The sequence below is a fragment of the Chrysemys picta genome, chromosome 24, assembly GCF_011386835.1.
Source record: "Chrysemys picta bellii isolate R12L10 chromosome 24, ASM1138683v2, whole genome shotgun sequence".
NCBI lineage: Eukaryota > Metazoa > Chordata > Testudines > Emydidae > Chrysemys > Chrysemys picta.
This window is the reverse complement of record NC_088814.1, coordinates 1,616,257-1,632,187: the sequence shown is the minus strand read 5'-3', so window position 1 is coordinate 1,632,187 and position 15,931 is coordinate 1,616,257. Positions and strand designations below refer to the sequence as shown.

General features: G+C 54.6%; 2 protein-coding genes across 4 annotated transcripts in view; both read right to left on the bottom strand.

Annotated features, from left to right (window-relative positions):
• The window catches only part of RAB5C (RAB5C, member RAS oncogene family), a 36,319-nt gene extending 27,651 nt beyond the window's left edge, over positions 1-8,668 (bottom strand). For both annotated transcript variants that reach the window (XM_065577887.1, XM_065577888.1), the window contains exon 1: positions 8,509-8,668. The gene's annotated coding sequence lies outside the window, so the exon portion shown is untranslated. The remainder of the gene's footprint in view (positions 1-8,508) is intronic.
• Positions 8,669-10,576: 1,908 nt separating this feature from the next.
• Positions 10,577-15,931, bottom strand: part of KCNH4 (potassium voltage-gated channel subfamily H member 4) — a 36,625-nt gene continuing 31,270 nt past the window's right edge. For both annotated transcript variants that reach the window (XM_065577836.1, XM_065577835.1), the window contains exon 16: positions 10,577-15,111. In XM_065577836.1, the coding sequence (XP_065433908.1) occupies positions 14,506-15,111 (606 nt within the window). In that variant the 3' untranslated portion in view covers positions 10,577-14,505. The remainder of the gene's footprint in view (positions 15,112-15,931) is intronic.

Genomic DNA, 15,931 nt, shown 5'->3' with positions numbered 1-15,931 from the left:
CACTTCTGAAGTTATGTGAATAACCTGCAGGAGATGCAGGTTTTCCCTAGCACCAACGCAGAACATGCCATCTGTCTCCCAGTTTGCACATGGGACATTCACACATGTATCAAGCCAATCTGTTCTGCCAACAGAAGAGTTTAGTGTGGAGCAGGACAAGAATTCCAGCCAGACTCCTGGGAGCGTCTCCCAGCGGAAGCTTTACTAAGTGATTCAATTGAGGCAAACAATTTACGCAGCATTCAAGCTAATGGAGCTGCTGTCTCCTTAAGTCATTCAGCTTCATTAACAGAAGCTTCTCACTGCAAGGCAAACCCACAAAGAGGAAATTCAGTTGAGAATTAAGTTGCTAATATTTGAACAGGGCAATGCTAGTGGGACAAGGCTACAGAGACCCTAGAATTCCGTTTCTTTAGAAGGACTGTCAGATAGATAGTTATAGTAACTGTCAATTACTAGAACTATGTTACAGCTGTACAGGCTTCAGCCATAGACTTCAGCTTCCCAAGATCCAGAACGCACAGACTACAGTGACCACTCTTGCATTTTCCCTTGATGGATATTCTCAAGCCAGCCATTAACTGCCCAGTAAAGCACCAACTCATCTGCTAACCAAGGGATCTTCCTGCTTTACCACCAGTTGGCAAAGCCGGCAGGCAGGGCCCAAGTCAGTCCATTATAAAAACGGGGCTCAGGAAGGGGTCAGGTAATTCATGTCTAGTACCAGTCTGAGTGTCAGTTTAGCTCAGTGATCTCTTTACGTGGCAAGGGAATGATCAGAACTTGCATAACTGAAATCAAGTAAAAACCATGCCCAGGACTTTAATCAGCAACAAGCAGTGATCAGAGTGCGACTGTGCCCCGAGGACTCATACAGCCACCTGCGGTGCTACAGTTCTGGCTATGGCGACGCCTTCTGCTGACTTTTCTTCCAACCCTATGGCAAGAGAGGTTCTGTTCCCAGCTCTGCCAGTCACTGAACTGTTCTGGAGGAGTCACTTCACTTCTGCAAAGTGGGTATAAACTCTGTCCGGAGGGACACTGGCTTGTCAGTGACACCCTTGGAGAGCTTCTGGAAAGAGACTCTGTAGCTAGAACAGGGCATCGGGGACGGAATCACTGTCTAAAAGTGTTCTACTCACTAGTGTTACCAGGAATACTCTGATGTGTTATACTTGCGACAGCCGCTTGGAGCACATCTGCTAAGCACAGTCTGTAGCTGGCATTTGGGAACCAGTTAATACTTCACACCGAGTGCTGAGGATGTCTTTCTCCCTAATCAATGTATTCGCACCTGAGAAATTAAAGCTGATCTAATGCTTTCAGAGTTGTCATTTCATAGAGCATTCACAGGAGCCACTTATGCCTATTTCACTGTTTCCAAGAACAGGTCCTGTAGAAAGCATTTCTGTTCCTTAGTTCAACTGTTCTCGGGGGGAGGAAATCATGCCACTGATGCTACAACACCAATTTCTCATCCAACAAGGAAGATGGGTGTTTGAGTCACTTGCATCAACATCTTGTGTAGAAAATGGATTTAAAAAGTCAAAAATAAGTGTTGACATGAAGATAGGAGGCTGTGGTTTCTCTTCAGATCGTATAAATCTTTCACTTCAGCTTAAACAATTCACAGAAATGTAACTCCCATGGCACACTGGTTACAAAACCTAGCGCCAAGACAGGTGTGTATCTGCTTGGAATGGTCAGTGGCTGGTCTTATGTTAATGTCTCCACACAGATAAAGTTTTTAAACCCGATGAACAGAAGGTGAAGAGGCCAGAACCTCCACTACCCCTATGTGGACAAGTTGATACTTTGGAAGGTCATTACACAAGTCAAGTCTGCAGTAAGACACAGGAATTCAGGATATTCAATTAGTTCAACTCAAACACTGCCACATACCCAAGATCCTTGGCAGGATTACAGTATCTGGCAATTTAGTTACATTGCAATCACCACCTCAGATCTTTATCTGGGTCTCAGGAAGAGTTAATGGGGAAAGTCCTTAAACGAGGATTCGAACTAGTTCGCTATTTTGAGGAGTACTGCAATTAAGGTTAAGTCTCCACAGGTAACATCTACCAGTTTCAGTAACGGGAGGCATGCTCTTTAATGGGGCTCATGGGTGTGGTAAGCTCACTAAAAAGCCAAGTAGAAAAAGATCGCTATGGGTTATGTTCAGCAGTACCTAGAGACTGATGTTATAGCGGTGATAGCCAATGTGGCATGTTTAAGACAAGACTCCGCGTTCTGTAGCTATGGAATCCAGCCATTGCCACAGATTAGAGCCCTCATTGCTAGTTATATTTCTAGCACTCATGATTGTGAAAACAGCTCTTTAAAACGTGAACCAAACGTAACTGATGTGGTGCTCTCTGTCTGCAGTCAGCTGGACAATTTCTGTTCCACTGGCTGTGTGTGGTGCTCGGTACCTCATTTAACCTCAGTCCTTCACCTTAAAATTCAGGCAAGTTGGGGAAAACACTCCCCTCACTATGGCAAGAAGGGGTCACCCCTGTAGTGGGAGCAATAAGGTGAAAATGAAGTACGAAGAACTATGCACATGAATTCCTTTTTGATTCATGAAAGGAAAATCTCTCATCTTATTAGACCACATCTAAGGCTTACCAGGTTCAATCAGCCACCCCCCATTATAAGCACAGACTTAACGTAAGAAAGGGAGAAGGAAATGGAAAAGTTATAGGATGCTAGCACCTGCTAGGATCAAGTACTGTTAAATGCATCAGCTTACTCCCGACAAAGCACAACAGTTAAGTTAGATTTTAATCCAGCTACGAAAGTGACCAAGACGGGGTCATACTAGCGCTACAAGATTCAGAGGAAGTTGCATGGCTGCTCTGGTTGGGGCTTTAATGTAGCTGAACACTATGACTAATGCTTTAGAAACAGCTAATAGTGCCCTATTAGATCACCATGGCTGAACTGAGACACACACAATTAGAACAGCTGAGGTATTGTGTTTGTACACGTTACTAGCACATAAGGAAGGTGACAAGGATATTATTAGATGTTGCAGTCTCACTAATGGCACCCAAGCATAGCATTTTTGTTTACGCTACTACAGCGATGCAAAACTAGATCAAAGTGATGGAAGGCAGCCACAGAAGCAAGTTTTATAATATGGCTTTGGCTCAGCCCTGTACTTGGCTCATCTGTCACCCCCAGGGACAACGCTCGGATTCCATTCAAATCACTTTTGCTAACACCCTCACTAAGATCTCAAGTGTAAGGGGATGGCACTTCCCCATTAAGTGCTATAAGAATATGGTAAAAAGTGCTGTCACAAGCCCAAGAAAGGATTGTGCAGTGTCGTCTTCCCTCTTCTGTTATCTGGGTAGAGGGTAAAACCCTTCTGGGAAAGGGTCTCTTTCTGAACGTGTATCGAGCACACAGCGTGGTTCTGGGAGCACAGAGAGCTCTTGCCCAAGAACGAGAGTTTATACCAGTGTAAACTCCTGAAGGCAGAATCACTCAGTCTAATACGATCCCCCATCTCTAATTTTTGTTCACCCCACGTATATTGTGACGGTCTCCTTAGACATCTGTGATGTCGGGGAGTATTAGCGCCATTTTCCAGATGGGAATGGAGGCCCAGCTAGATGAAATGGCTTGCTCAAGACGAACAAAGTCTGCAGCAGCTAGCACTTGGGAGCTACCACATCGCTCTCACCGTGTCTGTACATTCGCAGTGGTGGTGGGGGAAGATAATGCTTAGCTCAGAGTAACAGAGGAGCCCAACCCACTTGTAACAGGAACTCTGCCACCCAAAGGATCACTCTGCCTACTTCTGAACCAGGTCTGGAGAGCTCCCCACTCCTTTGTTAGTGGAGGGGTTACAAGGGTGAAGACATCATCACACCCTCAACAACTCGCTGCATGGAGCGCTACAATGTCAAACAAGGATGAGACGCCAAGCGGATTCTTTTATGGATTCATGCAGCTCATTCCAGCTCGCTAACAGGAAATGGCACCTATTTCAGAGCTTAAAATAAACCTGATTGCTCCCAGAGACATTGTTGGTAGTCGCCAAAGACAATATGAACTTTCCTGGCAACTGCTTGGAATTTTTATGGAGTTGCTCTGAAAACCAGAAACAGGCCTTGCTTGCCTAAGAGTGACTAAAGTTCATACCCTGAGGGATGGCAGCAAGAAACTGACATTACTACTGCACCACTACCCGGTTTTCTAACACACTGACCAAGGAGATAGCAGAAACACATTTGAATAATTCTTAGAAATATGGGGAGTCATTTGTCTTAAAGGATTTTGTAAGCTTCTATCATTACAAGTTAACACCCAATATTATAGGGAAAAAGTTGCTAGTTTTAATTCCTGCATGTGAAAGAACTTTACAGTGGTTTTTTTTTTTTTTTTTTAAACTGTCTTCTCCTTTGTAATTCATTAAGTCACCATTTTCACCTGTCTGGGTCTTCTGCACAGCAGCAGGGAGAAAGACGGTTAATAGGAAAGAGGCTGTAAGACCACAAAGATGATTTGTCAGGGGACTGGCCCAGACTGAAGCTCACTTGAACTGTAATTGACTAGAATTGAAGTTGGTGCCTTAATCCAGAGGGAACAATGATGTACCGACAGAAGATAGATCTTTTCCATCTCTAGCTTCTCTTACCAGAACTGAAGCAAATCTTAGAATAGGGTTACTCCTCCGCTGTTGATACACTTGAATTGCACTTTCATTTCCAGACAGCTTTGCTTTATTTCCCAATTAGCCTCGCCCCACACAGGGGAGATTAGGAAGCCTTCCCCCTGCACCTCCACAAAAAAAAAAAAATTTACAGGCCTACACCAAGTTGACTGTCCCTTTTATTGCTCTTGAATTTAGCAATTTAAAGTACTCAAGTGTCTCGTTTTAAATTGCTTAAGTTTTGCCTTGTCCGAAGGCTAACCAGAATGCCTACACAAACTCACAGGTTGTATGAGGAAACATACACCCCCTCATCTTGCTCATTTTCTGGAGCACACGGACAGTAACTTGGAGTAGCCTATAAAAGTGTACAGGCCATTGGCTCACTCTCTGGAAGGGTGACTTAAACAGAGATGAAAAACCATCTAGATACTTGGACATATGACTCTGGAAGATAACATTAGTTGAAGATGTAGGGCAAGCTTCCAAAACAGGATTATTACAGCCAGTCAGAACAAAGTGAGCTACTCAGTGACCCAGAAACTTTGAGTTATTTCTCAACATTGCGGTTCAGGGTCACTCAGTCACTGTGTGTAGCAGACCCCTGGTGCAGGGTGGCCGGCTACATGCACTGCTCTCAGAATTCCACATTCAGGTCACAACAATCATAGCTGCTTCCATGTCTGGCCACCCAAAGCACCGGTTATCAGCTACAAGTTTAAAAGAACAATCCAGAGTGTGGTCAGAGGAGAAGCAACCAAGTATATCATGGGGATATTAACAGGAAGTTCCAAAGACATGAGCACATTAACTCAAGCAATCCCTGTTAGGTCATGGCCTATTGTATCCCAGACTAACAGGTCCCTCAGCACTCCTGGCCTTGGAGATTAAGAGTTTGGATACAATGACCTCAAGCAGGAGGAGCCCACAAGTGATCTATTAGCTTGGCACCAAGGTTCGGATACATTGTCTCTTCTGCCAATTTGATTTAGTACAAGCAGTACATCTCAATGATGTTGAGCTCTTCTCTAAACAGAAAGCCAGGAATAGAAGAGATGTTTCTCTCATGCAACAGCCTTAAAACAGAATTGTCCCAGCGTGAGCTCTCTTTGTACATTCTTAAGACTTAAATCAAGGTCAAAGTTGTAAACAGCCATTTACAGAGGCACAAGATGTTAAAGGTAAATAGGGTGACCAGATGTCCTGATTTTATAGGGACAGTCATGATTTTGGGGTCTTTTTCTTATATAGGCTCCTATTAGCCCCCCCCTCACCCCATCCTGATTTTTCACCTTTGCCGTCTGCTCACCCTAAAGGTGAATCAAAATACACGAACGCTGCCTGTAAGATCCCAAACCAGACAGTGCTGACTTTAACACGCTGATTTCCAAACTTTTCATAACTTGTAAATGAAAAGTTAGTTGCTGTTTCACTTACCTACCAAGCCAGGAATTCAGAGTCCTGTCCCCTCAGTGACGGTTAATATCACTAATGCCCAGAAGAGTGGTCAGGAACACTGCTTCTGGACCCTTTAAGTGTTAGTAATACCACATTTTGACTCCGTTCACCTTTGTTTTTTGTTACAGTTCAGTGTATTGGTGAGGTCTGTGTCTGATCCTACTGTCATGCAATTTAAATGCAGTATTACCTCTCCTCTAAAGGAGTTAAGTCATCTTCAACTTGATACATATTCAACTGTGAACTCCAGTGCCAACTACTTTCTTCACTTAACACACACAGAGGGCAAGACTTTCTGAAATAGGAGATTGACATTAGGGTCCTAAATCCATTGGCAGCTGCTAGGTTCTTAACACTTGAAATAAAGGACCTGATATTTTTGTACTTAACGTTAGGCTCCCATTTTTGACATTCCGGGGCAGTTTTCTTTTGGTCTCCCACACAAGACAATTTTTTAAGAAACAAGCTCTCAGAAAGAAGTACAATAACCTTTGCTACAAGTCATTGATTTCTCCTAATTTCTATTAGAGAATGTCTATACAAACACCAGTGTAGGAGATGTAGAGAAATATGCAGTACAATAACACTTGCTCATAAATAACCAGAACAGTTACAGCTAGATGTTGTGGTTGTCGTTCTGTAAACCTGCCACAGCATGGTAATTCCCCCCGCCTGCCCCATGTGAAAAGCCTATTAACTAGTAACTCAAGCAGCACCTCTGATTAGAGTCAAGTCCAAAGGAAGCCACATTGCCACACTAGCTGAGAAATTAACTCGTCAACTTGCAAGTACGCTGCTTTTAAATAAGGAAATGAACTGTAATAAGTAAATATTATTGCACTAGTATCTAACCAAGATTTGATACTCAGGGACAGCACCTGCATTCTGTGCTATAGAAAAATATCTTGCACACTTACTGTGGTACTGTGCTACAACACAGGACCCCCTACCAAGGAGGGTCTGTCATACACATGCTGGTGTAAAACCTAAGTGAAATCCCAGTATGGGGAATTTACACTTATTAAAGAGCTTTAGCTAGAGGAATCTACTTTAGGACACCATCTTTTCTTCTGTTAAACCCTTTATTCCTTGCACTTTCAGTGATTCACATTAGGAGACAACCTCCCAGTCTTTTGAGCCAAGTATCATGCCCGTGTCAGAGAATAAGACACCACCTTCCTCCAAGGCCACATTACAAGTCTATGTCCGAGTCAGGATTGGAAGTGAAAGTCTCCCCACCTCACAAGCCAGTGCTCATTCCAGACTAAGTGGCTCCTCAAAGCCCTGGTTTTGACATAATTTCCTGCCTTGACATTTCTGTCCAATAGTAAATCAGCACCAACTGCCATAAACCTATAAAATTACAGTCAACTTCTACACATACACTAGGAAGTCTAGCTCTCGGAAACACTATGTCAGACCAGACCTGTGTCTGGTCAATACTCAGAAAGAAAGCGAGAGAGATTATGGCATTATCCAGTCAACCAATCCAGTTATCTGGGAGATCCCTAATGATGGGCAGGCCACAGAGCTCTGTTTGCAGGGGCAAAGTGAATCATGAGTCAGAACACATTTACCAAGTGACAATACAAACCAAAGGAAGGGGAAGTTACTATGAAGTTACTGACTGTTCAGAGCCAGAGAGGCATTAGAATGAATGGGGCGGGGGGCGGACTTGAGTTTGCTTCTCTTTTCCCCTCCTGTAATAAGACAGTTACCAGCAGCGGCTGTCCTGGGTACAGGGGGTGGGGTGAGAGAAGGCACAAGATTATGGAGTCAGCCTCATCCAAAATAACCTTCTGCTCTAACCCCACTTCTCCCCACATCCACCTAAACTGGTCTCAGGGGACCAGGGAAGTGGCGGTTACCTGTGCAAAGAGCCCAGGCTCTCAGCTGCTCCCCAGCCCCATTTACACACCCACGCCGGCTAGCTAGGAACCCAGTCAAGTTACAGACGGAATAACTCCCCAGTACCCATTGGGCCTGGGCTAATCTCTGGTAACCCCTGACAGGGAGGGTTGGCCAAAGCTCCATGCAATCACACCCCATGGGTACGACCTTACATGTGGGGCAGAGAATAAAAAGGACAGCATGCGAGACAGGGTCTCCTGAGCTCAGAGCACCCCTGCCCCAGCCCAGTCCCTGTTTGTCAGATTACACCCTTGCCCCGAGCTCAGAGCCCCCCAGGGCCTGCCTCCCCCCACCCCCAGGGGGCAGGACCCCCGGCTCAGAGCCCCCCACCCCCAGGGCCTGCCTCCCCCCACCCCCAGGGGGCAGGACCCCCGGCTCAGAGGCCCCCACCCCCAGGGGGCAGGACCACCGGCTCCGAGCCCCCCACCCCCAGGGGGCAGGACCCCCGGCTCCGAGCCCCTCCCGGCCCTACTCACAGCTCCAGGGTCTCCTCTCGCCCCCGCCCCAGCTGGGTCTCAGGCTGCGGCCTCCACTTCCGCCTTTCAGCTGCTCCGTTTCCGGATCCGCCCACCCCTTCCGCTCCGGCCGGGCGGGGTGAGAGGCAGCGGCCTGCGCCAATCATCGAAGCCCTGCCCACCCTGAGGCCCGCCCCTCTTCGCGCTGCCGGACGTGGGGCGCAGGACGGCTGGGCGGAGGCACGTGACACACCCGCGGGGACCGATGGGAGTTGTAGTCCACAAGGGGGGAGGGGCCGGGGGAGGCGGCGTGGGAAAAACCCGAGGTGAGTCGCTGCTCCTGGTGCGGGGAGGGGAGGAGCCTGGTGCGGGGGGAGCCTGTTGCTGGGGGGCTGAGGGAGGGGGAGAGGAGTCTGGGGTGGGGAGGACAGGAGCCTGGGGCGAGCCTGGGCTGAGGGAGGGAAAGGGGAGAGGAGCCGGGGGGGTTGGGAGCTTGGTGCTGGGGGCTGAGGGAGGGGGGAAGGGGAGAGGAGCGGGGGGGGGGGCTGGTGCGTGGGTGTGTGGAGCGGAGCCTGGTGCTGGGGGGCTGAGGAAGGGGAGAGGAGCTGGGGGGGGGAGCCTGGTGCTTGGGGGGGGGGCTGAGGGAGGGGGGAGAGGAGCCTGTGGGAGGGGAGGGGGAGAGGAGCCGGGGGGGGGGGCAACCCAGCTACACATGATTCAGCCCTGGGGTGCTGGCAGGACCCAGTCCTGCAAACCCAGGCTGCTGCTCCATGCTTCGGAGATAGTCCCCCCCCCCCCAGGCTGGGTGCTGACTGGGCTGCGTCTCCCTCTCGAGGCTGGCACCAGCTACTTCCAGCACGAGAGGGCTGTGCAGTGCAGCTGAAGGTTCTGGGTTCAGACGCTGCTGATGATGGATACAGGGCACATTACGCAACCTCCCCAGAGGTGGCTGCATTTCAGCGGTGGGTGAAGGGGATCCTGTGTGCAGAGAGCAGCCAATGCACATTGGAGAGAAAGGGGCTGGAGGTGAAGATCCCTGGAGGAGGGGAACTCCCGCAGCCCCTGGAGTGGGGGCACCATCACGGAGAATAGCCGCCGTCTCTTCCGCAGCAGTGTCTCCTGGCCGGGAGAGCAGAGTGCAGCCTGGTGCAGCGCCCTGGAGACGAGAGCTCTGGGGCTCAAAACGACTCCCAGGGAAGGGTGGAACCGGCAGCTGGAGGTCCCCAGGGCCCCGGCCTTCCAGGAGGAGAGAATTTAACAGGCAGAGCTAGGAGCTGGCTGCAGGGTCCGTGTGGGTGCTCGGGGCTGGGTGACGGTCCTGGGCTCGGTGACGTCGGCGCCTCTGGGGAGCTGTTGTGGCATTGCTGTGACTCAGTGCAGTGCAGGGTCCGGCCCACAGCTCGTTAAGCACAAGGAGCAATGGATGCAGGGGGGTAGTGGGCCACAGGGACTGGCTGGGTCGGAGGATGGGATCCGCAACCTGCCCCCTCCCTTTGGCTTGGCCAGGCAGCCCCTGCTGACTGGAGGGCAGGTGATGCAATCGACCCAGAGGGCTCATTAGAGGAGAGGTGACGCTGTGTGTGTTGTTTGTTGCCAACAGAGACCTGGGACCTGCTGGCGCCAGCCCTGGGCCTAGGGGAGATTTGCACATCCCTGCCCTCCTCTCTGGGGCCCGAGAGTGTGGCTGGGGCAGGGCGGGCAGAGAACCCGCGATGAACCGAGTTGCCAGAGCCACGGCAGTACCAGGGAACTCAGTACGGGTGCCCCAGTCGCTGAGCAGGGCTGGGCGAGCGCCACAGAGCACGTAGAGACCTGCAGGGGGTGCTGCAGGTCAGCATTAAAACCGCTGCCCCCATGCGGCGCTAGAGAGCAGGGTGCCAGCAAACTGGGGCCGGCCAATCTATCAATGGCTGAGTGCCAGCAGCCCCCGCGGGCAAGGACAGGTGGGTCCTGGTGCCCAAGAGCTGGGCTGGGCTGCCAGGAAAAGGAGCCAACAGTTAACTGCCCCCTTCCCAGGCAGGGTGGTTCCCCTGCCTGCTAGCCTGGGCAGCAGGCTGGCGCGGCCCCACTGAGCACAGCGTTTTTGGTCAGTCCTGGTGCTCAGGCAGGCAGGTGAGGTGGGATTCAGGCAGACAGGGGCCTGAAGCAGGGCAATACAGGCAGCAGTTGTGCAAGACACCCCCCGTTTGCACACACACCCCCCCCCGGGGGGCAGCAGCTCAGATAGGGGAGAGGTCAGCTGGCCCGTCTGGGTCCTGGCAGACAAAGGGCCAGCGGGGATGGTGGATGCGGGACCGGGAGGCCCCTGCACAGCTCCCTCTGAATCTGAGCCACGTGGGATGTGGAGGAGAAAAGCCAGTTCCCCAGCCCTGGAATGACCTTGGCCCCTCTCCTGCTTTGGAGCAACCGACTCCCACACAATACAGCCTCCCCCACATCTGGCTGGAGAAGCTGCTGGCTGTGCCCTGGGGGCACCACGCCCACGCGCTCCCCTGGCAGCCGCAGCGCGAAGCCCTTTGCCGCTCCATTGTTTTCTTTAAAAATAAATACTAAATAATGCAGAGATTAAATATTCTTCGTGGGCAGCTGGTGCTGGGGGGAGGTGTGTGGAGGAAGGCAGCTTACAGGAACAGCTGCCCATGCGAGAGCACTTTGCAAATGCAAAACAGCTCAACCAAACCTTCAAGTGCTAATGTCTGCCCATGGGGCCGAGCTGCAGCTCCGAGGGGTCTGGGGCAAGGGTTGGACCCCCCCTCCGGCAGCCCCTCCCAGGTAGCTGTGATGGCTAGCGGGTGTGGGGGTGGCGAGCCCTGAATTGGTCCCTGGGGATCCCAGCTAGCGCCATGGGAGGGCTCTGAGCAGCTGGAGCCGGCTGGCATTGATGCAGATGCGAAGGTTCCCCTGCCCGGCAGCCGGGGTGGGAGCTGCGAAGGGGGACGTGGGCTCTCCGGAGTCTGGGAGCTGGAACATACAGGGGCTTTGCAGCGAGGGGCTGTGGGGGACCAGGTATTTTGGGAACCAAATAGGCATGAAGCCCTCCCCCCCCCCATTTCTTTCCAACCCTGGACTGTACCACTTAGAATCATAGACTATCAGGGTTGGAAGGGACCTCAGGAGGTATCTAGTCCAACCCATTTCCTAGGCAGCAGGGGCACACACACCCCCACCCCCACCCCACCCCAAGCAGCAGGGACACAACCACCCACAGCCAGCGGCTGTAAAAATAGAGCTTTTATTACAGGTTGTGTCTTTGCAGCACCATGGAGGTGGTGGCTGGGCAGTGGGTAGCAGCGGTGGCGCATGCTGGTGGCAGACAAGGGGGGGTGGTCATTTGTGTGGGGGGGTCAAAAATAAAATGGAACAAAATTCTAGAGAAGCACAAAACTTCCCTGCGGGGAGCGGAGCCCCGGAGCCGAGCGCTGCAGCAGCAGAGGGGTTACGGGATGGGCGAAGGCTGCAGTCAGTGCGCCTCTGGGCCCAGGGAGGAGAGGGACGGGTAGCAGCCAAGCCAGGTTGTCTCAGCGGGGGGGAAGGATGGCGACAGAGGCGTCTCCTTGGGCAGTGCCCCCATGGCTGGTACGTGCTCACCCCGAATAGCCAGGCTGGTGCAGCACTCCTGGGACAAGCAGCCAGAGCTCGGCACAGGGAGGGCTCTGCCTGTTCCCAGGACAGTGGCCAACAGTCGCAGGGACGACTGTCATGTCACCACCGTGGCAGCTGTATCAAAGGGGGGGGAGGAATACCCATGAGCCCACGGGGCAGGCCAGGGGGTTCCCCGGACATGTTATGGGGAAATCAGAGACAGCGCCGGGGTGTGGGGGTCAGTGCTGGCGCTGCCAGGCCGGTGGGCACCCAGAGTGTGCCCTGCCCTGCGCCTACCCCCCAGCTCTGCCCAGCTGACCCCAGAGCGCTGACGGGCCGGCTCCGCCCAGCTGAGGGCTCCAGCTGCTGCTGGCCCATCGGGGATGAGCCGGGGGGTGGGGGGAGTCCCCGAAGGCCATTCGGGAAACCTCCATCCCCCGGGGGCTGATAAGGTGCCACCGGGAATGAGGACCCCCGGTGTCCTGAGCCGCTAGCTCCCCTCGCCCAGCCAGGCCTGTCCTGCGGGCTCCTTTGCTTTTCAGAGCGAGGGCCGGCACTGCACCCAGCAGTCTGGAGCCTGCGCTCCCGGCCTAGGACAGGGGCTGAGCTGGGCCTCTGGCTCGGCTGCCCCTCTCCTTGGCCCGCTGAGAACAGGCCTGAGACCCCCCAAACTCAATGCACGGGGCCGAGTCACCAGCCATACAGACAGCAGCACCAGCCCTGCCCGCCTGCCCGGAGCAGGGGCCGGCTCCCCCCCGTGCTGCCCATCCGTGTCATCGGGGGCGGGGGAGAAAAATCCCACCAGGAAATAAAAAATGTTAAAAAACCTTTGGGAAAAAAAGTATCAAAAGGCTTTAAATCCCCCCTGCCTCTGCTGGTTTGCAGAGCTGGGGCTGCAGGCCGCAAAGCGACCCCACCCGGCCGGGGCCTGGCCATGTGCCCGGGGCAGTGGGAACAGGCAGCTTTGTGGGGAAGTTCCACCTGGGCAAAGGGGCTTCCCCTGCTATCCTAAACCTGAGCACTAAGGCCTCCCCACCCACCCCCCGTTCCCTGGAGCGGGGCTCATCCGGCCTCCCCCTGCCCCCCGCTCCTTCGCACAGAGGAGCAGGAGATGCTGGCGGCTTGTGGCGGGGGCAGCGGAGGTCCCGTGGGGGGGAGCAGGCCGGGAAATGCCACCGTGCAGGCTCCCTGGGTGGCAACAGCCTAGAGGTGTTGAAATCCATCTCAGAGCCAGCCATGGTCCTGCGTGGCCTGCAGCCTCCGGAGGCTGGTTGGGGGATGCACGTGCCCGGACGAGAGGCCTCGGCCAGTGCAGAGAACACCCAGGAGCCAGGGCGGCCAGGCAGGGCTGTGTTGGAACAGAGGATGCTGGTGGATCACGTGCACGTCCCCCTCCACCCCCACAGCGGGGTGACACATCCAGCACGCACTGAGCCAGGGGTTACACTTGCACGCCGGGACGTGCAGTTTTGGGGAGCTGCAGCTTGGGCGGAGGGAGAGGGCTGTGTAGCAGGTGGAGATGTGACCCCCAGCCCCAGGGGAGTTGCTGTCACGCTCCCCAAATGGGCAGAGCTCCCCCTCCCCCAGCTACATCCGTAAGGCGAGTTCCAGACACAACCTTGCAACGCCTCGAAACAGCCCTAAGCTGCCGAACACAAAGCGGCTCTGAATCGGCCCCGGGGGGAGGCGGAGAGATTACGGGACTGGCCCAGGGGCTGCACAGTCCAGCCCTGCAAACTACTGCCCCGGGGACTTCCACAGAGTCGGGTGGGGTCAGCCAGGGCTGGTCCGGCCCTGCCGGGCCTGGTTTCCAGCATCGTACGTTTCACACAGGCCGTTCGCTCTGGAAGTTACACCCAGCCCGACCCCGCTGGGCCACCAGCGCAGCCCCCACCCCCTCCGTGGGACCTGACCCCGTCCAAGTCAGGCAAACACATACTGACGATGGGAGCAGAAGGCTGCGGCGAGAGCGGCGTATCGAACTCCCGCCAGGGGAGCAGAGAGGTACCTGGCTTGGGGGCGCTCCAGGCCTGCAGGGCGCCCGTGGGGCTGGTCCGGGGGGCAGAGGACAGGTCCTCCGAGGAGTTCTAAGGCTCCCAGAATAAATTCCTCCCCACAAACAAAAAACGTCATTTTGTAGAAAATGCGCCCGCTCCACAGCGCTGTGAGCAGGTGGGGTCACACCTGGAGCGGGAAGTGCCCTGGAAGAGCCACGGGGGGGCTCTCGTCCACCCCCCGCCCGGCCCCCAACTCTTGCAATTCACCTGCAGAGAGAAGGAAAATCAACGCTGGCAGAAAGGAGCCATCGACATCACCGAAAACCGCTGGCGAGGCCCCCCCAGCGCACTCCATCCGCTTGGCTCGCTGCAGCTCCCAGGCGAGCGGTGCAGGAGGTGGGGGCGCGGCAGGGGGTTATGGGCAGAAGGCAGGGGGGCGTCAATGGAAGCTTTCCGAGTCTGATCTGCAGCAGCGGTGTGGCGGCGGGTGGCTCTGAGAGGAGCAGTTGGGGAAGGCCGGGCCAGGGCCGGCAGGGGGCGAGGGCTGAGGGCACAGGACCGGGGAGCCTGCGAGCGAGTAGGGAAGACTGGGAGTCTGACCGCAGAGCGGGGCAGCTTGTGTCGGTGGGAGGTGGGCCCCGTCCATGTCCGCCCGGGGCAGGCGGTAATGGCTGGAAGGCGTGTGGGATGAGTCTCTGGAAGCGTGGAGCCCCTCCGGCTCCCGGGGGTTGTCAGGGGGCGAGCTCCGGGAGCCAGGGACCTCGGCAGAGGTGGTGCCGGGAGAGACTCCAGCATCCCCCGGCGGCGGTGACAGCGGCACCGAGATGGAGGCGTGAGCCGAAGGCAGACGAGGCGGCACTGCCGCTGGGGGCAGTCTGGGCGGCTGCTCGCTCCCGCTGCTGGGTTTCGGGGGTGGGGAGGAGAGAACGGGGAGGCCGTAGGGGCAGGCCAAGGCTGGGGCACACAGCAACTGGCTGCGGAGCAGGTGCATCATGCGCTGCAGCTCCCGGCTGAGGTGGGAAACTTCCTGGTTGAGGTTATTGATCTGGAAAGAGACACAAACCGTGCTGAGCGAGGGGACAGTGCCCCAGGAGGCGGCGTCACGCCCTGTGCCCACACCCCCTGCCCCCAGCTCAGCAGCGCCCGGCTACTCGTCATGCTGGCTGTCGCCCCGCTTCCAACGGAGAAGCAAAGGATTCTGGGCGCATGGGGCAGGGACGCCCCTTTGGGTCCGGCTGCTCCGGGATCTGCAGCCAGTGGAGTGCGGATCAGGACGCGGCTGGCGGTGGGTGACCGGCCCGGGGGTGTGTGTGTGTGTCAGGGTTGCTGTGACGCACCCCCAGAGACAACAGTCTATCTAGCGCCTGCCTGCGGCCCCAGCACAGCCCACTGGGGCTCTTTTACCCCATGCATCCACTTATCCTGACCTCGGACAGCGCGGGACACGTGCCCCGCCTTGCCCACTGGGCCTATTTCCCTGTGTTTTGTTCACCAGCCCCATTGGCAACGCACCCCAGGGAAGTGGCTTGTTCCCTGCTGCTGCTGCAGAAAGGAAAAATAAGCAGCGGAAGCAGGAGACCTTTTGTTATTGTAGGTCCTTGTGACGGAGCAGGGAGCAGGGCAGATTTGACCTGGGAATGTTGCAGGGGGGTTGCAGTGGGGATGTGGGACTTCCCTTGAAGGAAGCTACCTGAGCTGTAACCTGAGCCAGGAACGGGGGTGGGGAGAATTAACACCTTCTGCCCGGGAGACTGAACAAAGGAGAGGAGCAGCGGGAGGAGTTGGGAGTTTAGTTTCGGTTGGGGCTGGGTGGTGCAACGCAGGGAACCCCAAGCTGGGGTCTAAGCTCCCTGAACCTCCCAGAG